The 22,157-nt window shown below is 48.1% G+C and overlaps 1 protein-coding gene across 1 annotated transcript; it reads right to left on the bottom strand.

Annotated features, from left to right (window-relative positions):
• Positions 1-4,284: 4,284 nt before the first annotated feature.
• WHAMM (WASP homolog associated with actin, golgi membranes and microtubules) lies at positions 4,285-22,123 on the bottom strand. The gene is made up of 10 exons (XM_040642849.1): positions 21,449-22,123; positions 20,133-20,306; positions 17,794-17,944; positions 16,242-16,411; positions 15,229-15,394; positions 12,267-12,454; positions 11,149-11,235; positions 10,804-10,899; positions 6,472-6,904; positions 4,285-5,101 (listed from the first exon to the last, which is right to left on the bottom strand). Exons 1-10 carry the CDS (start codon positions 22,046-22,048, stop codon positions 4,803-4,805), a joined length of 2,364 nt encoding a protein of 787 aa, XP_040498783.1. The 5' UTR covers positions 22,049-22,123; the 3' UTR covers positions 4,285-4,802.
• Positions 22,124-22,157: the final 34 nt, after the last annotated feature.

Raw genomic sequence — 22,157 nt, 5'->3', positions numbered from 1 at the left:
TGTCTTAAGGTATTTTGGAAGCTCTTGATCTCCCCAAGGATAGGTTGATGTTCTCTGGGGTCACTTCCTGAGCTGAAGCAAGGATGGCGGTGTGGGCTGAGGTCCATACGCTTTTGGTGGAATGGAGCGAGAGTTTTTGAGTATGCCAACATTCCAATTCCTTCTTTGGGGCAACCCCATGCGTGGGTATGCTTAGGGGACACCTGCCCTTCAGGTGGTGACATTTTGCCTTGATGGGGCCAGTACCAGAGCTGTTCTCAACCCAAGAGGCCTGTTTCTTCTGCAAGTCTAGCGTTCTGAGCGGAAGGCAGCAGAGTGTATGCTTGTGTTCTTGGCTGTTGGGGGGAAAGTTAATCTCAGAGACTCATTCTACCAGAAAAGATAGCTTTTCCAGAGCTGTTTGAACAGATATTCACTTGACAAAATCTGCGTCAGGCAGAGAACCAACTCTTCCCAAACACACGTAGGAAGTGTGAATCTCAACCCACAGCTCAGGAGTGGAAGAAATAAGACTTTCTCTCTTTTCCTCTCATTCAAGTTAGTTTCTGTTTTGAGTCCCCATTCTACCAGCCCCGTGCAATTTGATCTTGGTCAGTTCTGGGACCCCCTTTTCTCCGGTGTGAGTCTTCAGAGGTTCGGGGTGGGGGTTACATATCTTTCGAGGTTTTGGGAGGAGGGGTCTAGTGCCTGCTGAGGTGTCCTCTGTTCCTGCCCCTGCCCTGCTCTGTCTCCCGCTCTGTGTCCTGCTTGCGTGCTTGGGAGTACGAGAATTACTCAGGTGTTCCCGTGCTCCAGAGCTCTCTCTGTGGCCGTCCCGTTTGACAGCCAAGGTCTCGGGTGGAGAGTGATTTAACTTGAAGGGACTGCTGGGTAGGCCAGATGCGTTTGCGCAGGAGCTCACTGCTGAGCGGAAGTGGGTTCTGTGGCCACCAACGCCTGCTTGTTTGCAGACGGCTCCCATCCGCAGGCCCGCAGCCACCTTGTGGGTTAGTGACCCTGCCCACTGCGAGAGCCACCTCCCCGAGGGGCCTCCTCACACCACATCCGGTCCTGTGCTTTACCTCTCCAGGGCATTGGGCCACGTTGACCTGGCTCTTGAAATAATCCTCCCCAGACGCTGAAGTTTTCCTTCCCAATCCTGTCTTACTTCTGACTGTCCCTCCTCCTTCCACTCCTCCTCCTGCTTTGGAGTGTTGGGGTCTCCAAGGATCCAGCCTTGGCCACTTCCCTTGACACTCTCCCCTCAACCCCGGCCGTCTCAGGACCTCCATGGTTGATTCCATCAGCAGCCGCCCATGCCCCTGGCTTGCGTCCCAGCGGCCCCCACACAGTCCAGCTCCCATCCTGCAGAGCCACCATCCTGCCCTCTGCGCCGGCCCATCTTTGCTGCCTGTTTGGCAACTCGTGATGTTGGGTCCTCCCTCGGGCTGTCCGGTCTCTTCACCCCTGCCACACTCTGCAGACGGACCACCCGGCCTGCTCCCGGCCTCCATTGTCCAGGGCTCCTCCAGCCTCCGGTTCCTCTTATGTGAAGCTGCCCAGAGGCCTCTTCCCAAGGCTGGAGACATCAGATTCTAGCCCCACCTGCTCACTCCCGCAAGGCCTCCCAGGGCACCTCCCACTGCCCAGTCTCACAGGGCTCCTCCTGCTCCCCTCCTGCTGCCTGGAACCCTTCCGCTGTGCCAGCCTGGGGACGCAAAGGTGAGGTTCCCAGTTTCCACAGGTATGTACCTCCAGGGGTGAGGTGAGACGGTATGTTTAGGTGCTAGTGGAACCCAGCTGATGGGGGGGGGGGGGCTGTGAGGCCCCGAACGGGGGCCAGAGCACAGCCAGCTTCCCCAGAACTGGTGGAGCCCAGGCCACTCTGAAGATCCTCAGACCTGTGAGACATCAGGTTTCAGGGCCCCCGCCCCGGGAAGGAGCCCGCAGTGACTCTGCCTGCCTCGCGAGTCCCTCACCACAGCCCCGAGTTGGCGGCCTGCCTGTGTGTGCACTCAGTCTTCGGAGGGTGGTCTGCAGACCGGGCCTGGCGGTGTGCCTCCCAGCAAGCTCCTCGTGTTGGACAAGACGGTGGCTCCCCAAAGATGTCCACGTCCCAATCCCTGCAACCTGGGAATACGTGATCTTTGGTGGCAGCAGGAAACTTGCAGCTGTGACTTAGGTTACAGAACTCCAGGTGGGGACATGATCCTGGATTACCTGGGTGGGGGCCCAGTCTAATGAGTTCTTCAACGCAGGGCACTTTCCCAGCTGGGGTCAGAAGGAGATATGATGGCGGAAGAAGAGTCTGAGAGATGAGCGACTGCTGGCTTTGAGGAGGCATGAAGGCCACAGCCAGTGAACGCAGGTGGCCTCTAGAAACAGAAGAGGCAAGCAAACAGCCTCCGGAAAGGAACACGGCCCTGCACCTGGAGGTCAGCCCCGTGGGGCCCATGGCGGACTTTGGACTTACAGAGCCGTGAGATGTGGAGTGTGTGTGAAGGCCCTGGTTTGTGGGGGTTTGTCACGGCAGCAGCAGAAAACCAGTACACTCCTCCCGTGAGTTTACATACCTAAGAATCGCGAAGCTCTGCTGTATGAATTCATTCGCCTTCATGGTTTCCCGTGCTGGGGGCTCATGAATGGAAAACCCCTTGATTCTAGCACCTGCTATCACGTGCTTGGTTCCCCTACTCAAATTCTGGAGAGGGAATGAATGAGCACTCGAACAGGGAAGTCTGATTGGCTCAACGTCTCCTTTTTCACCACAGGACACCCCAAGGATGCTGCCAGTATGGACTGCTCTCCTGGACCAGCTTTGGGCAGAGGGCCCACCCCAGGTAGAAAACATGGCCTCGAGAGGCTGCCTGTGGAGCTAGGGCTGTGGGAGGCAGCATGAGTGGTGCCAGGGGACAGGTGCAGTTGTCGGAGAGGGGGGAGGGGGCAGAAAGACATGTGGGACTGATGCTGAACAATGGGTGTGGGTTTGCCAGGACGTGGAAGCAGGTGCCATCCCAGGCACTTAGGCTTCAGCTGGGGCAACTTGATGCCGAGTACAGACTGCAGGAGGGGCGGGGCTGCCCAGGGGACAGCAGCAAGGTCCCCGAGGACTCAGTCCCCCATGGGCCGCTGAGGGGCTGGGGAGCTGGGAAGGCGGCTGGAGAGTGACCGGGGTCCTTGGGAGAGCAGGGTGGGAGTTTGGGAGGTTGGAAGTTAGGTAGTCGGAGGGCACACTTGTCCGTCTCCTTGGACCAGAGTCTGGGCTGAATTCAACGTTTGGCTGGAAGAAAGGGGTGAGGGGGGAAATGAGGGAGAGGAGGCTCCGGAGAAGGGTAAGTTTTGATGCACAGAGCACAGTTGGGTGAGGGGTTTTAACTGGGAGAACTCTCTTTTGTAAAGGATCCTATTTCCGAAGGCTTCTTGTCTTTGGCAACCCTTGCAAAGCACATTCTGAGAATTATCCAAGCTTGAGTAAGTCTCAGAATACTGAAATTACAATAATTAAGATAAAAACAATATCAAACTGCAAGTAAGCATAGGGAAGTCCAACAAAGCTCTGACTTCGCCATTTTTTAAAATATCAGATTCCTTCCAGAGAAACGTGCTAATAAGCTCGGTCCATGTGTGCTGGGGCAGGAGGCCTGAGGCACAGGCACCGGACCTGCCTCGGGTTTGGGACTGAGGGCCAGCAGGTGGCTGGGCGAGTGTCCCCTGTGTGGCGCCCCTGGGGACCTGTGCGGGAGCAGTGGGGCCGGGGCAGCAGAGCCTGCATGCAGAGCACGCATGTTCATGCCCAGGAGCTGGGTTCAGGTTGGCATCTCGAGGTCGGGGAAGGCAGGACACGGGACAGACCCATGGGCAACCTGACAGTGGCCACACACGGAGGAAGGTCCCAGACCCCTCCCAGCGGAGGCCCCTCAGGACTGAGTCTATGAGGATGGAGTTAAGAAGAATCTGGAAGTAGGAGGGGTTTTGATAAATAACTTTTCTTTAGAAACAAAGGAAGGTCGATGCATCCTGTTCTGTGGAAACTCAGGATTGCCACGGCAAGCTTGAGGCTTCTGAGGTTAGTGGGGATACTGTGGACAGTCTGAGAAATGAGCAGACTGCCTTGTGTTGACCCCTTCCCCGTCCTGCATTCACCTCAAAGCAAGGAGGAAAGATCCCCACATGAGACTTCAGTTCCTGAGGGGAATATTATTATCCGAAATCTTGTTAAAAACTTTAAACCACCCCTGCCCCCCGCCAGGCAGGGACAGCTGTGTTCAGATATTACGTTTTGTGTCCTCATGAGTGACACTGATACGTCATAAATAGTTCTTTATTATGAGTTTATATAGTACTTGATACATAAAATATATTTCATTTAAAATATTTAAAATATTTCCTGGCTATAAGCAGCTTATTCTGATTCTTGCTAAAATCGTGTTCACATTCCAACCCTTGGCTGTGAGGAGACCACGAATCCACACGAACAGGGAGACACGGTCAGTAGTTGAATGCTGCTGCGACTTCTTTTCGGAATAAGGGAATGATTCTAGGTAATCCTTGGTGAAAAATAAATACTATTCTCTTACACCAGTAACACTGTGGGTTCTTAGATCCCAACTGCACTTTGGTGTGTGGAAGTCACCACCCCTTGACTTCCTGCCCTGAATTTAAGAGCCACGGCATTCCAGAAAAGCTGCCAACATCTCGCAAAGCCCTGCTCAGCTCTCAGGCTGTCACCTGGCTGATGGACCTGCTCACAGGCTTCTCGAGCAGGGGTGCTGGGCCTGCGTCACCTCATTCAAGTGCGGGGAGCCCGTGGCAGGGCAGAGCGCTCAGCGGTCCCACTCACCGCCCGGGCCCGGCTCCTCGCTGTCCTCCTCCTCCGAGTCCACGGACACTCTCTTGATCCTTTGGAGTGCCGCCTTGATGCTTCTCTCCAGGTCGCTGGTCGGCTTGTTGCTGGGGCTCAGGCCGACGCCAGAGTGAACTTTCTTCAGCGTGACCCCCCGCCTTATGGCAGCCAGAAGCTGCTCGTTGAAGGAGGTGTGGGGAGGGCTTGGAGCGGCCAAGTCCACCCTCTGCAGGGGGCTGTTGCCACTCCTTAGGGAGGCCAGCACTTCATCCATAGATCCTGAAAGAAGCAAACAGAGCAGGTACGATCAGGAAACCGTGCTCTCCCCCAAGATGCCAGGGTGTTTGGGTCCTGCTTACGTGATTGGTCACACACGGCTTAATAACAGGATCTCAGATGCTTTGATTCGCACTAGAAAGGTCAACCCCAGGCTCCCTGTGTGAGCGCAGGGTAAGCACTCCTGTTTCCCCCGACCACTCCCCGTCCACGACATCCTCGAAGCCACGGCAGCTCTGAGGCACGGTCATGCGCACCTGTCCTCACAACGGCTGTTTTTCAAGACACAGGTTATCTTTGTGTGTGATCCTGAAGCCTGGGAGATCCTGACCCAGTGTGTGTGACGGGGGTGCCCGGATCACGAAATTGTATCTCCTCCATTTTGCCTCCCACTCTAAGAAAATCTTGTTCTACCGTGTCCCCGCCGTCTTTCTCTAACTTCACTCTGGGGTGTGTCAGTGGTGACTCGTTCTGTGACGGTGACAGGAGGAGGTTTGCACACAGGAAGAGGCTGAAAGGAGACTCATCGGAGACAGTGAACCTGGAGGAGGCGGTGCAGTTTGGAACAGTTCCGTTTACAGGTTGCCTACTGCCGCCCCCTTGCCCGTTCCAGCTGGAGGGGCTCAGGCGTAGTCTTTGTAACAAAGGTACACAGAATTCTTCTGGGATTTATCTAACACACACGCACACACACACACACACACCCGCCCAAAGCAGCAGGCTCTGAGGCTGGGCAGACGGGATATAAGCCAGTCTCCTCAACAGTCAACGTATCAGCCATAAGTAGAACTACAAGTCAGAGCGACAGCCCTCGCTCAACAAAGAACATTCATGTGTATTCAGTGTACTGTACGTGCAAAGGCAAAATGGGGTCTGCTGGGTTTTCTTTGACCACTTCATTTTAGAAAGATCTCCCAAAATACGGTTTCTCAGTCCACCAGTCTGTAAGAACCTTCTGAATTCAAATGTTCCTCTACAATAATTCCCACCAATATTCAGCTTAAGTTGCAATAATTAAATTCTGTAAATGACTCAAGAGGCGCCAGCAGCTTAATTCAAAGCAACACTGAGAAAAATTCCAGTGGCAGAAATCAAACGCACACTCAAGTCTTAAGAACGTGAAACGGGATCCTTTAACAGCGACCCCAGGTCATGGGACCGTTAACCGTGTAGAGATCGTTTCTTCAAGATGAGTTAGCGTTTAGCCAACTCAGATTCGGGCTGTGCTAACTTTGCAGTGAGAGCGATAACTTAAGGCAGCAAATGCTGGAGAATTTTAGGACCGTAGAGAATTCTGCAAAAGATCTGGTTTGAGGGCGATTGCTCCAGCCAGCCGCGCAAGAACTGAGCGGGGACAGGACCCCAGCCATTACCTGGGCCTCCGAAACCGGCTGAGGCATAACACGCTCTTCCAGCCGATGACTCGGGCGATTCGCACACCAGCGGGAGTGGCCCATCGGCGGTTACCGAAGTCTGAGAGTGTGAGTTCTGGCCATTCGTGGACTGAGAATAAGCAAAGGGCCGAGCAGGGAGGGGCAGTGGCGGCGGCGGCGGGGGTGGCGGCGGTGACAGTTCCGCGCTGGATCTGCAGTGTGTTTGGTCACCAACCAGAACGGAGCTCTGGACAGCATTTCCAGAGCCCTGCGGCTCCTCAGGGGTCTGCGTGTTACTGACTTCAGAGAAGGGCGCGGAGGACGGATGGCTCTCGGCGGCCGTTGGGGAGGTCTGTGGAGAAGACGCATCTGGCAGGCGAGGAGCTGCAGGTGCTGAGCGAGGGGTCTTTAGTGCAGACCCACCGGGACATCTCTGAAAAGGAAATGGTGCCTGAGAAACTTGCCGCCACGCACACGGTCAGGATGCTGAAACGGGCGGGCAGTACGTAAACGCTGACGGGCCTCTGCCTGGGGGGGTTCTCATTTGTCCTTCTCACTCTGGACAGCCGCCCTTGCTACTAAATCTGTAACTAAGGAATAAGTATTCCTTTGATATATAATACTTTCTCTGTAATAAAGTAAATATATGACAGTATACACATAGATGAAAACGTAATAGTTTTAGTATAAAAAGTAAGACTTGAAATAATAGGAAGTTAGCTGAGAAAATGATGGTGAATCTATTTAAAATATTAGGCAGCGACAAAAAACCAAACAGGACACAAAGTCAGTGAAACATTCTAAAAAAATAGGTGAAACAGTGTTAAATTTATAACCATGTAAAACACAGCAGTATGAAAAATTCCCCCAGAGTGGACCTCAGAGTGACAGGTGTAACATGTCTCTCCTCTAATTTTTAAGTTTAGAGTAAATTTTATAATTTAAAAATGTAAATTTATTTTATTTTTATTTGAGAGATTTAGAGAGAGCACAGCAGGGGAGGGGCAGAGGGAGAAGAAGTTTCCCCATTGAGCAGGGAGCCCAATGCGGGGCTCAATCCCAAAACCCTGAGATCATGACCTGAGCCAAAGGCAGACACTTAATAGACTGAGCCACCCAGATCCTTCTAAAAATGTAAATTTAAAACATTCTGGTCTCTCGGGTATTACTTAGATAAATGAAAAACACAACCTCATATAAAGAAAACGAATCTTGAGTGGTGGGAGGGTGGTCCCTGATGAAGGCTCTGACCAGCCAATGAAACACAGAAAATGTAAATACTATGAAACCATTAGAATGAACTAGATCTATATATATGAACATGAACACATCTCAAAAATGTAATTTAAGTGAAAAAAACCAAACTGGCAGAGGATGTATGTAACGTAATAATGCTGATGTAAACTTAGTAATATACCAAAAGTACAATCCATGATAAAGAGCACAGGCATACCTCATCTTATTGCACTTTGCTTTATTTCGCTTTGCAAATACGGCATTTTTTATAAATTGAAGGTTGTGGCAACCCTGTGTCAGACAAGTCTGTTGGGGCCATTTTTCCAACAGGATTTGCTCATTTCGTGTCTCTGTGTCACATTTTGGCAAATCTTGCAATATTTCAGATGTTTTCATCATTACGTGTGTTACGGTGATCTGTGATCGGTGATCTGTGATGTTACTGTTATAGTTGTTTTGGGCGGGGTGTCTGGGTGGCTCAGATGTTAAACATCTGCTTTGGGCTCAGGTCATGATCCCGGGGTCCTGGGATTAAGCCCTGAGTCAGGCTTCCTGCTCAGCGGGGGAGCCTGCTTCTCCCTCTGCCTGCCGCTCCCCCTGCTCGTGCTCTTTCACACACTCTCTCTCAAATAAAATCTTTAAAAACAACCGTTTTGGGGTGCCCAAACTGTGCCCGTGTAAGAGAGTCAACTTCATCATTGTCTTATTCTAGGAGACTGCCACAGCCAGCCCGCCTTCGGCACCTGCCGCCCTGACCCGCCAGCAGCCAGCGACATGCAGGCAAGACCCTCCACCAGCAGAAAGACTACAACTAGCTGAAAGCTCAGATGATCACATTTTGAGCAATGAAGTGTTTTTAAATGAAGGTATGTACGTTTTCGGTAGACATCGTGCTATTGCACACTTAACAGACTACATACAGTATAGTATAAACATTGCTTTTACATGCACTGGGACACCAAAAAATTCACTTGCCTTGCTTTACTAGGGTGGTCTGGAACCACACCTGCACGGTCTCCCTGCCACGTTTTTCTAAGTCTTTCCACAGCAAACAGGAAAGCGACAGCAGCAAGCCCCAGACCTCACCAATGCGGCTGCCAGTCACATAGTGACTATGTGACGTAGTCACATAGACAGAACTGGAGTCCCGGAAACTCCGGACCAGCCTCCAGGGGTCGTCCAACCGTCCTGATGGCAGGGAGGCCAAACCCCCTGAGACCCCCTCGGCATCCCTGTGGCTGCATGTCCCTGTGACTCTGGCCTGTTGAGTTCTGCCTTACGTTGCTGGGAAGTGTGTCTCCCCAGGGCTCACCCAAGACAAATTAAACCCTCAACCTCCTAGCAGCCCCTCAGATGTTTAAAAACAACCTGTCTGGGCTCAGCACGGGATTCACTTCCTGTCTTCTGCTGCTCCTACTTCCTTCCTGCCAACTGTGCTCAAACTGGCTTTGCCCCCTTGGAGGGTGGCACTTCTTGGCAAACACAGGATCCCCTTGGTCACCAGAGGCTGCTTCTGTTCATGCATCTCAAAAATGCACGGGCTTTTCTGGAGCTTCATCACAAGTGACTGGTGGGAGGCTGAAAGAAACTAAATTCTCAAGGTTCTTCCCCCTGCATTGAGACCCCAAGCACTCCACGTTCCTTCCTGCCAACCTCTAGAGAAGGATACACCTCCAACAACCAAAAAACCTGCACTCTAAACCAATGGGAAGTCAGTGGGCTACATTTTTTAACTCCCTGTTCCAGTCTGTTGAGAGCGTAGGTGGCCTGGTTCTGTCACCCTCCATCAGTCTGTGCCTCCCATCTCCACATTTGAAAAACTGATTCCTGATCAGCTGGTTCGAGGCTAAAGAGTCGGACTTGCACCCCCAGACCCTTCCTCCACCCTGACTGCTCCATTCACCGTGCCCTCCGGCGACAGCTGACCGACCGGTCATCCTGCACACATTTGCCTGCCTTCATCTGGTTTTCCCACGACATCCCTCCAACAAGTCTTCCCACTTCCGGACATAGGGTCTGGGATTCGTGACTTTTAGAAGCTCCCCAGCTGATCCTGATACGCTGCCCAGGCAGGAGAAGGCCTGTTGTGGCTCCGGAGTTAGAGACAAGTGACTGCACATAAGCCTGAGCTAAGCTGTGTAACCGCTTGGGGCCACAGGGTTAAGAAGTAAATGAGAATGAATGTACGTGTCTAGCACCAGGCTAGTATACAGTAGGTGCTCATTAATGATCAGAGTAGTAAGCACATCAGAAAGCAAGCTGAAGTCATTGTGTCCTGGTGTGGTCTCCAGTGGCCCCTTTTCTCGTTGGCATCACAGCACACCTTCAATACTTTATTCGAGAATTTTGTCTGGGCGTGGGCGGTCTCTCGTTTTGGGGGCAGCTACAGACTTGGGTCTTTGTGAAGGCGTGCTGTAGGTGTGTGATGAAAATGGGTTTATGTTTTATATTCCACTAGTTTAACACTGTTTCTAAATAAGTAGCTATTTACTTTCTTTATAAACCTATTCACTTTCCACAGAGCCCTTAACTATATACTATGTCACTGTGCTCCCTTGACTGGAATTCTTTATTACAGGTGAGGAAAAAGCGAGCTAAAGTTGAGGCCCATCTAACTGGCTGGGCAGCACCACGGCGGACAGAGTCAGCACCACTGGGTCGGGGGGGAGAGCAGGAGCCCTGGTGTAGAGCAATATCAAAAACCACTTAATATTCTCATATTTTCGGGGCTCCTGGGGGGCTCAGTTGGTCAGTTGGTTGAAGCGTCTGCCTTCGGCTCAGGTCACAATCTCGGGGTCCTGGGCTCAAGCCCCACATTGGGCTCCCTGCTCAACGGGGAGCCTGCTTCTCGCTCTCCCTCTGCCCCTCTCCCCAGTCGTTCGTGTGCGCTCACTCTCTCTCTCAAATAAATAAAATCTTTTAAAAAATATTCTAATATTTTTGTTTTTTATTTCTACACTAAAAATAATGGCGTTTGGGGAAGATTTTGTGTTCCCAATGATCTGTTCATGATACTTGACACTTGGCTCCCAGCACGGGTGATCTTCATTTATGTCTCCAGAGAATGCAGGTGAGGTGACTATTTCTAGAACTTACCTCTTTAAATGCTCTCAACCGCTGGAGTGTTTTTTTGCGCTCCTGGTCTATCCATTCTTTTTTCTTTTGCTCTTCTTCTTTCATCTTGTCTCTTTTCTATATTTAAAGAAACGTATGTTTGTACATTTCTCAAAGTAGAAGTCTTGAGGAAGAACGGGTCGGTGACCCGATGCTGGCACCTCCCCCAGCCCGCCTCCCGCGCCCCCTCCCCAAGCCGCAGGGCGGGACTGCAGGCTCCCCAGGATCACGCCAGCCGCCTGTCTGGGCAGGAGCTCCACTCTCCAAGGATTTAAGGCAGTGTGTCACATGATGCAAACCGAAGGCATTTTCTCTTCAACCACTTACCACCTGGATACTGTGATGCTGATGAAAACGTTTCACACTTTCTTCAGCCAGCTGCAGTCGGAGCCGATGATTCTGTCTGCATTGATCCTGGGAGGACAACACAAGTCACCTGCACAGTTGTCAGTGTCACCGCGGGCTCTAGCGGAGAAGCTCAGCAGAAGGCGGTGCTGTGTTTGTGCTGTTGTGTGAGGCATTCATTCTCAGGAGTTCCTGGCGTGGCTCCGTGGTCCTGCCTCCCCTCGGGCATAGGGCCTGTGCTGACGGGCTACTTACGGGGATCGACCCAGTGGTAAGGACCACGGCTGATTCCGTGCCGTGAAAGATGGAAAAGGAAACCCCCAGGTGGAAATGAGGGAACACAGGCAGTCCCCACGCTGAAATGGCATGTGTCCTAAGGATCTGTTTCCATGTACTTGTTTTAAACACATCTCCCCACAATATTACAATAGTAATTACATTTCCAAACATACCTATATGATCATATCCAACCCACAAATACCTGGAAAATTGTATTAAAAACTGTATTTTAACTGTGCATAACCATTCTTAGTATATTACCTTTCATGTAATCATGGAGTTTTTAAAAATTAAGAAAAAAATCACTCACCAAACATAAGGATTGAAATGAACTGAATATTCTAAGATTAAAAAAAAATTTTTTAAAGTCATTTCTACACCCAGCGTGGGCCTCAAACTCACAACCCCAAGATCAAGAGTTGCAAGCTCCTCTGACTGAGCCAGCCCACGCCCTGTTATTTCTAATATTCTATAATCAATAATTTATGATAAAATAAATTTTAGAATGTACTATACCTGATAAGTTTCTACCTACCATGATTTTTAGAATACCTGTGTATGTAACAGGCATTTGACAAACAGTTGTTGAATGGATCAATCAAAATCTAGAGATTATGGTAAATGGTTAGATCCCAAAAGAAACAGAATCCTTTTTTAAAAAATGTAAATATATTTTATTTGTAGCCACTGATAGCTATGTAAACAGACAAAAAATTAATCACTGTATTGGTAGAAAGCCTTCCTTTCAAAACCTCTAATTTTCCATAGGAGGAGTCCCTGGAAGGAGAAGGAAAAGACAGCAGCCTGCCCGGCACACCTACCTGTCTGTTCCTGAGACAGGCTCTCCGGGCGCAGATCCTGCCCCGCTGGGACTCCAGGCGCTGGCACTGCCGGCTCAGCCTTCTCACCTCCACGCTCCGGTCCCCCGGCAGCCCCGTCACACCATCCAGGGCTCCCAGCTCCTCTGGACTTTCACACGGGTCGTAATAGACAACTTCCTCCTCTTTATCTAGAAACATATTGAGGACGTTTTTTAAAACATGGTTGGATAGAAAAAAAAAAACACAAAAATACTTTAAGTGTAAGAAAGTAAAGATGTCTTGTAACCCTACCACCCAGGGAGAGCTGCTATCAACGTGTGTACACGTACACAGCTACGCACACACACACACACACACACGGCTACACACATATACACATACAGTTACACACATGTACACAGCTACACACATACACACACAGCTACACAGCCACACAGCTACACACATATACACACACAGCTACACACATGTACACACACAGCTACACACACGTACACACAGCTACACACACGTACACACAGCCACACATATCAACAACACAGTGCCAAGAGGACATTTTTCATGTGATGGAAGCAGAATTTTAATGGCAACACAGTATTCTCTAATTTGAGCAGTCTGTATTGTTAGAATATTCCAGGGTCCCATTATTACCAGTTTCATGGTGATGAACATCTGAACATAAAATCTCTCTGTACATGTTTATTACTTCTTTAGACGATGAATAGTCAGGGCTCTTGATAGCGTTCAGTGGCCCTCCAGAAAGGCAACTACATTCTACCCGTGGTGTGGCATTAAGGTGCCCTAAAGATATTTAATCTTGATTACATATGTATTGTTAAAAAATACATGCTACTTGTAACAAATCCCAGCCCTACAGAACTAAGTAAAATAGAAAGTGAAATTTTCTCCTTCCTTTCCCAAACCTTTGAAATCCCATTCCTGGAGGAAAACATGAACAATTTGGCATGCCTCTTTCCAGATTAACTTTTTAAATAGGATTTTCCCCTAAATATGTAACATGCTTATAACCTGAAATTACCGTAAAGTTTTTTGAATACCGAGGATTAAATTAGATATTTAGATTCAGTATGTAGAAAATCATTATGCTTGGGGAACTTGGGGGGGGGGAGCCTTAAGTTAAAGGAGAGACATACCATGTTCTTGGACGGGAAGATTCAAAATTGCGAAGATGATAATTCTCCCCTAATTAATCTCTAATTTTAAGCACAATCCCAAGAAAAATTCCAGGAAGATTTTGTTTTTGGTTTTGTTTTTGGTTTAGAACTTGGGAAAATGATTCTAAAGTTCTTCTGGAAGATTAAAGGAGTGAGAAGAGTCAGAAAACCTGTGGAAAAGCAGAGCACTGAGGGAGGTGCTTGCCGTACCAGACACTAAGATGTACATCCAAGCACAGTAACGGGAACGTGTGGGACCAGCCCCAGGAGCCACTCACAAACTAGAGAAAGAATGATGCATAATTAGACGAAAATAAATGTGATAATTCTGGACATGAGACAGGAAGCCAGTCAAAGCACTTGGGGAAAACGTTTTCAAAATCAGTGACTGGAACTACCTCACAATTTGGGGGGGAGGTTAGATTCCTACCTCACATCAAAATTAACCTGGATTAAAGAGCTGAATGTTGTTTTTTTAAGTCACAAACATACTAAAAGAAAACATCGGTAAAATATTGATACAGTTTGGGGAGGAGGAGCACTTTTGCCAGGTGTCACCACAAACGCAGGAACACGTCACTGAAAGCAGACGGGACTTCCTAAACATGAAGTATTTCTGCAAGGCAAGAAAAAGCGAATGGCGGGGAGAAATTCTTTGCAACACAGGACAGATAATAGAGTAACAGCCTTAGTATGGAAAGGGAACGTTCCAAAGAAAAATGGGCAAAGACCAAGGATAGACAGTTAATAAAAGAAATACAGACGGCCAGTCGACACGCAGAATCGTGCCCGCCAAGCTTGTAATTAAATAACATGAAAAGTACAGGATGCCGTTGTCTTCAATCAAGTAGGCAAGAACGTAAAAGAATGGTGTCAGTGCGGGGCAACAGCTATTTTCATCGTTGGCCGTGTCTTTTTGCACCACCTCAATCTAGAAGGCCGTTATGCAGCACGGAATTTGGGAATCAGAAGATAACAGAGGCGAGGAAATATGTGCATCGGGTGATGATTGTAGTGCTAGCAGGTGTGTGTCAGCATGCAAAGTCTGCACTGTCCTTGACCCAACGATCCCGCCTCTGGAAACTTATTCCAAGGAAACAATCTGGGGCACCTGAGTGGCTCAGTCGGTTAAGCATCTGCCTTCCGCTCAGGTCATGATCCCAGGGTCCTGGGATCGAGTCCCACAACGGGCTCCCTGCTCAGCGGGGAGTCTGCCTCTCCCTCTCCCTCTGCCTGTTGCTCCCCCTGCTTGTGTCTCTCTCTCAAATAAATTAATTAAAAAAAAATGAATCTCTCCTACACACAAGGACAGGTAAAGGAAGGTTCTTCGCCACACTGCCATTTGCAATAGTGAAAGACTGGAAATCACTTTAAGTCCATATAATCAAATACTGTGCAGCCATTAAAATGTCTGATGTTTTTCTTACTGAAATGGAAAGGCGGTTATCATGCACTAAATGAGAAGAGTTTACTAAACAGGATATACAGTTTTCGTTTAAAAATCGGTATTTACTTGTGTACATCAGAATACAGACAAGGCTCCCCAGCGCGCTATCCTCACTCCCTATCTGTAGGTGATGGACCTGGGAGATAACGGTTTTCCTTTCTTTGTTTTGCTGCCTGTTTAACTGCGAATATACCACAGCAATAACAAAAATGCTAAAAGAAAATTTTAGGAAATTTCAGTAGATGTTTTAGTCAATTTATAGGAAGTAATAACACGGCCTCTATCTCCTTGGAGGTGTGATTTAAACATTTTAATGTTTACATTTAAATATAAATCTTACCTTTGATAAGCCTTTTGATTGAGTCCAACTGTGTTATAAGCAGTATTTCTTCATATTTTAGTATCTCGAATTTAACCTCATACAGCTCTAATTGGACTTCATAATATTGTATTTCTAATTCATCTACAACATCTATATTTTTTTCTTGTTCTGGAAGATCTTCCATCTTGTTTTCATGAAAAAAGTAAGAGCAAGTAAAAATAATCAGTACATTGAAAGCTAATGTTAGATGCATTTGAACAATTTTCTATTCTCTGCTTAGGACCAAACAGAAAACAGAAGAGAAACATTTTTCCATTTCAAGTAACAAAACAAAAATGCCTTATTCAATGTTTGTTAACAAATAATCTTTGAAACATACAAAAACATTTAAGTTTAGAGAAAGATCAATGGCAGTGAGGCATTTGCAGTGTTTCCTGCTTCAAACTCTTAACATTACAGGGAGAAATTTAAGTGGCTGTGATCCTAGGATGAAGGACATTTGTATTACTCTCGGGTTGTGCTGAAACACTGCTTGATTGATTTAAGTGTATTACCCACTTCAGTACTGAGCTCAGCGTTATTACCAGAAGCATCTTACACTAGAATATTTCAAAAGCATCTTGACCAAAGGGAAGCTGTGTGGCCAACCTTCCACAGTCTAAATTCTCACTAGTCGAGGCTGTCGGAACGAGTGAAGCAAGGAAGGTCTGTTAACAGTGCTTGGAAAGAAAGGTGCCACCTAGAAGTGTAGGCTGGCTGGCTTTCTTTCCTTCCTCCTTTCTTTCCTTCCTTCCTTCCTTCCATGCATGCATGTGTGTGAGGCAGGGGGGTGACGGGGACAGAGGGAGAGGGACTCTTAAGCAGGCTCCACAACCAGTGTGGAGCCTGACGTAGGCTCGATCTCGCAACCCTGAGATCATGACCTGAGCCGAAATCAAGAGTTGGATGTTCAACGGACTGAGCCACCTAGGTGCCCTAAAAATGTGGGTTGTTTTTTTTTTTTAACCAAGTTTCACTTATCTTTGTCTTACCTTTCTCTGAATTTCAGCTCTTTTGTGATTTAAACACAACTCTCTGGCTCTCATGAGCTGCAGAGACTCTCGGGCTAACATCAACTTGAGTTTTTCTAATCTGGGAGCTGCTGTGGCCCAGGCAGCCTGGCCAAATCTCTTCTTGTCCTGTTCCATTTGTTTCTGCATTCCTGTTGGATTGTAATTAATAAAATAAAACATAATTACAACTCAATGAAAAAGGAAAAATATATCCCGAGCTAATTCTTTGTTTACTGCCTTTTACGTTACTTGCAAAACATCCTTTCTAAAAGAAAAATTGTTTTATTTTAATGATTTTTTTATTGTTGCAAAATAATACATGGACATCAGTATAAAAATTTTAGATACTTTGGGGCACCTGGCTGGCTCAGTCGGTGGAGCATGGGACTCTTGATCTAGGGGTTGTGAGTTCGAGCCCCACGTTGCGTGTAGAGATTACTTAAAAATAAAATCTTAAAAAAAATTTTAGATACTTCATTTAAAAAATAAAAATAATAAATCATGAATCTCACCTGAGGCAACATTTCTTACATTTTGGCACATATACATCCAGACTGTTTCTATGTCAAACTAGACAGTTTGCACCAAAAACAAAAAATAAATTAAAAACCCCACAGGGACGCCTGGGTGGCTCAGTCTGTTGAGCGTCTGCCTTGGGCTCAGGTCATGATCCCAGGGTCCTGGGATCGAGCCCTATGTCAGGCTCCCTGCTCAGCGGGGAGTCTGCTTCTCTCCTTCCCACTGCCCCTCTCCCTGCTTCTGCTCTCTCTCAAATAGGTGAATAAAATCTTTAGGAAAAAAAAAACCACTACAAGATCATCATTCTTCTCTGTAGCTTGTTTATTTCACTTAATGTACCATGGAACTCTCACCATTTATAAAAACAGATACAGAGAATCACACTTCAGAGCCACGTGACGTTTCACTTTATGAACGGAACTTAAACTTGTCGGTGTTGGGTTTCCTGTTTGGGGCCATCATCTACGGTGACTTACTTACTCCATCAGACAGAAGTCCTTCGCCCGCCCCACCCACCCCGGCCTGTCTGCGGCATTCTCTCACACCCCTTTCGTCTCTGCTCCAGCCCCCAGGCTTTCCTTAAGTTCCTCACACTGGCCAAGCTCCCTCCAGCCAGAGAGCTTGGTGAGAGGCATTTCCTCTGCCTGGAACCCTGTTCCCTCACTTTGATGCTCTCTCAACTCCCTCTGACCCTTCAGAGATCGAGATCGGGGCAGACGCCACTTCCAAGAGGCCTTCACTGACCTAGTGAAGGAGCCTCACGCCTCTCGGCGGCTCTCAGAGCCCCATGCTTCTCTTCTCCATGTGGCCAGCTACTACTGCCATCTTGCATGTGTTTGAAGCAATACATGAGATCTCTCCCCTCACCGGACTGCACTGTGTCGGTTATGCTTATTCTTATACTGAATCCCCAGCTCCCAGGAGACACAGTGCCTTGTGTTCAAGAGGCACTCAAATAGTTGTTGATTAATGAAAATGACACACATCTTAATACAGAATTTTAAATTGTTACCTGCTAATGCTTTTACTGTTTCTTTAAAATAATTCACTGTAATGTCCTGAATAGAGACTACAGCTTCTTCAGCCTGTCTGGTCCATTGTTTGGCTTCCTTCTGCAAGGCAACTATCCTCTTAGGACCCAAATCATCCTCATCCAAGGATTTCTACAAAAGGGAAAATTGTATTAGTAAGAGAAAATAGTAATGCAAGAGCCACAGGAAACTGGGTACACGGATTATTTCAACTACTTTTATTACTACTACTTAGTTAATTACATTTCATTCATTCAGCAATTCCTTACTGAGTATGAATGAAGCTCTAAGCTAGGCACCACCTGGAAGACAAAGAGATACTCTGGGGCATGAAGAAAAATAAAAACTTACTTTCACCCTGCATTACTAGAATAACATTTTCTAGACAGGAATGCTCTCAAGTTATGTTTCTCTATTAATGTACAATTGTGTAGGGGCTTCAGGCTGCCTCAGTCAGTGGAGCGTGCGACTCTTGATCTTGGGTTGTGAGTTCAAGCCCCACATTGGGTATAGAGATTACATAAAAAATTTTAAAAAAAATTTTTAACCCCGCAATTGTTTAAATGACACCTCTGTTGTTAAACATTCAGCACAGGGCCTGGTACACAACATTCAAGTGTTAGCTGTTGCTACGGTTTCTTTTAGGGATATGGCAGGAAGCTTTTTCAATACAATAACTCTTCTCTGAAGGGCAAAAATAATACAATAACCTAAAAGATAGTAAAATCTATTCATAATTACAACATATACTAGTAGTCATTCGGCATCCAATTCTACAAAGCCATTAATATAAGAAATACAGGTTAGCCATCAGGGAAATGTAAATCAAAACCATAGGAAATGACTTTACATCCACTAGGATGGCTAAAACCAAAAAGACAATAACAAGTGTTGACAATAATATAGACAAACTGGAACCCTCATTTACTGCGGGTAGGAATGCAAAATGGTATGTTTGCACTGGAAAACAGTCTGACAGTTCTTTGGAAAGGCTAAATATAGTTACCATATGACCCAGCAGTTCCACTGCTAGGTATATATCCAAGAGAAATGAAAACATATGTCCACATAGACACTTGTACACAGATGTTGACAGCAGCACTGTTCCTAATATCAAAAAGTGGAAACAAACTAAAAGTCCATCAAACAACCCAAATGTCCATCAGCTGCTAAGTGGAGAAGTAAAATGTGCTATATCCACGTAGTGAATACTATAGGGCCATAGGAGGAAAGGAACTTCTGGTACATCAACATGGATGGACCTTGGAAACATTACGCAACAAGAAAAGAGCCAGACACAAAGGACCACATCTTGTATGGTCCCATACAAGATGAAATGCCTAGAAGCAGAAAGTAGACTGGTGGTTGCCTAGGGTCAGAGGTGGGGGGGAACAGAGAGTGACTGCTAATGGGCATGGGTTTCTTTTGGGGGTGATGAAAATGTTCTGGAGCTAGACAGTGGTGATAGTTGCTCAAATGAATATACTAAAAACCACTGAATGGTACCTTAAACAGGTGAATGGTATAGTCTGTGAATTATATCTCCGTGAAGCTGTTAAAGAAAAAAATATATACAGGAAGAAAAGACTATCCAAATAATAAACTTTCAGAATAATGAGCAGAACAACTTTCTCTGGAAATTCGAGTGGCATGAGTTTTATCTAAACGGAATGCCATTTCTACAGTATGACAGCTTAGCAGGGGCTGTGAGTACGTGTGTGGAAGGCTGGCCCGGAGCGGGGGGCAGAGATCAAGAGATCTCTCTGATGTCTTCTGACTCGAGCTAGTTGAGACCCAGGGAAAGCTATTTAACCCCTCTGGCTCTAGGTTCCTTTGCAACACTGACAAGAATGCCTGTTCTAACTAGGGTCACTGGGTTGTTCCAGAGCTCAAGGAAATAAGAACGATGGCAACAGTCGCTGAAGCGCCAATTACTGACTTATGATCCAAGGCCTGCTATTTATATTTTCATCCTGTTTCTTGGAAATCTGCATGTGTCCTTAGAGGCTGAAAGTAGGCTAAAGTAAATAAGCATTACATCAAAACCAAGTCATCAGCAAAGAACATGTTTAACCCTTAAAAATCTGCAGAAATCTTAAGGTATTCAGATGACCGATGTAAAGTGCCTTCATTTTAAAATGAGTTTTTAAAAATAAATTTATACACACACACACACACACACACACACACCCATATATACACTACCATCTAACATAAGGGTGAACCCAAGGTGCAAACACAGACCGAATCTTAAATGGGACTAAAGAAATATGTGACAAATAGTAAATTTGATAAAATAAAAAATGTAAAGAAAACATACCAAAATACCAAGCTTACATAAAGTTGCAACTTCTCTCATATCCCTAAATGGCTTCAGTAAATACTGGAAGAACATAGTTGCCCCAGTAACTAATTCCTGGTATGCTTCGTCTTCCTCTCGATAAGCGTTCATTAGTGCTACCATCGTGTGGGCTTTATCATGCCCCTGAAGAACCTAGACGACAGAATGTAAACAGAGCTCAAGTAAGGCCAGTGTTTATCAGCTCATACCAAACAAACCAAAGTAAAGACACTTTAATGCCCTAAACTTTAAAATTAAAAATACTGATTAAATATGAAAATGCTATTGTCCTCCAACCAAAAGGCCCAATAAAACAAGAATGGTCAAATTAAATCATGGTATATCCATGGTAGACTGTTATTGCTGTAATCATTCAATGGTGTGACAGGCCTAACAAACTCCTTTTATAAAGCCATTTTAATTTAAAAAGCTCATTTTTTATGCAGCTTAAGGAGATGTAATTAAGATTTTGAAACGTGGCTGAATTCTTCTCCCACACCCCCCTTCCTCAAAAGAAGGCACAGAAAAACCATCCAGATTAAGAACGGCCTATAATGAGAACGAGCAAGCAAGAGGACATGTCCAGGGAGTTAGAGCACTAAATCTTGGCCACCCGTAGTAAATTGTGGATACACATGCCGTATTTTTTCTCCCAACCCCTTCTGTGAACTTGCGTTCCCCCTCTCCTTAAATTCTATAAATTTATCACTCAAAGAATAAATTGTTCGGCTTCTCAAATGACCTCTTTTGAGCTTGAAATTACACTCCTGTCGCTATTCCAAATCGATAAATAAAGCTCACTCCTCGTCGGCTTTCCATCTGACCGACTCTGCGTAACTTTCCAAACCTTTCTCCTAGAGGCCCCTTTATCTTCTAAAGCAGAGGTCTCCATTGTTCCTGTCCCCCCATTCGCAGAAGCGGGAAGTGTTTACATCCAGTCCGTGTTGTTGTTTCCCACATGTACTACGGCTGTTTCCGGTTCTGCTTTCGTTATTCTCTAGCAAATCCTGTTAGGACAGCCGGCTCTGCCAGCGTCTTCAGAGAAAGTGGTCGGAGGCTGGCTCCAGACGGCGAATGCACGCTGACCCGCCTGGGCACGCCCTCCCACCGACCCCGCTCCTCCAGGTGACAGGCACCTGCACACCTGTGCACCTGCGCGCGCCCTGTCCACGCCCACCGTCACCTGGCCCGCCGGCAGCCCGGCTCTAGCGGACGCTACACACGCACACTCACCCACAGCGCCCGCACCCCTGCGGCGGCCCGGGCAGACCGGGCGGGAGAGGGCCGGCGCGTACCTGGTGCAGCCGCGCGTCCGCCGCGGTCCACTGCGCGCGCAGGGCCCGCTCCCGGAAGTCGCGCAAGCTCTCGCAGTCGGGCGCGCCGCCGTCGGCCGGGAAGAGCGCGTCGCGCACCGCCGCGCCGCCGCAGCCGCTCGCTGCCTCGCCCAGGTAGCGCTCCAGGCGCCAGCACAGCTCCTGCAGCGCCGCGTCCCCGGGGCCCGCGCGCGCCGGCCACACCAGCGCCCACAGCCCGAGCCCCAGGCCCCAGGCCCCGCCGGCGCTCGCGTCCAGCTCCGGCGGCAGCGGCGGGAAGCAGCGTTCCAGCGGCGGCCACAGCGCCGCCAGCTGCCGGTGAGCGCCGCGGAGCCCGGCGGCCGAGAGCAGGCCCGCCCAGCTCGGGGGTGACGCGGCCGGCTCGGACTCGGACTCTGGCTCGGGCCGGCTCCCCTCGCGCCGCCGCCGCTGCGCCGTGCGGTCGTGACAGGTCACCGCGAACTTGCCCTCCGTGTCGTTCCAGGCCACAAGGAAGCGCAACTGGTGTTGCTTGGGCTCGGCGAAGAGGTCCTCGCGGACCGGCACCCAGCCCTCCAAGCTGTCGGGCTGCTCGTCCTCCATGGCCGGCGGCTCAGCGGCCCGCGGACCCGGCTCGCGCGCGCCCGGCCTCCCCGCACCCGCAGTGGCAGGCCTCGGATCGCGGCATTCTCGCCAGACTGCGCTCGCGTCA

This window comes from Ursus maritimus, unplaced genomic scaffold (genome assembly GCF_017311325.1).
Source record: "Ursus maritimus isolate PB19 unplaced genomic scaffold, ASM1731132v1 scaffold_27, whole genome shotgun sequence".
Lineage (NCBI taxonomy): Eukaryota > Metazoa > Chordata > Mammalia > Carnivora > Ursidae > Ursus > Ursus maritimus.
Note: the sequence above shows the minus strand (reverse complement) of the source record. Positions and strands in the feature narration are given on the sequence as shown.

Excerpts from the sequence above, each read along its gene's own strand:
- WHAMM (XM_040642849.1), bottom strand. The coding sequence starts at position 22,048 with ATGGAGGACGAGCAGCCCGACAGCTTGGAGGGCTGGGTGCCGGTCCGC. Across the intron at positions 6,905-10,803 it reads GGTTGAGAGCATTTAAAGAG|AGATGTCCCGGTGGGTCTGC; the intron begins GTAAGTTCTAGA and ends TTTCCTTTTCAG. Across the intron at positions 5,102-6,471 it reads AGCCGGTTTCGGAGGCCCAG|GATCTATGGATGAAGTGCTG; the intron begins GTAATGGCTGGG and ends TGCTTCTTTCAG.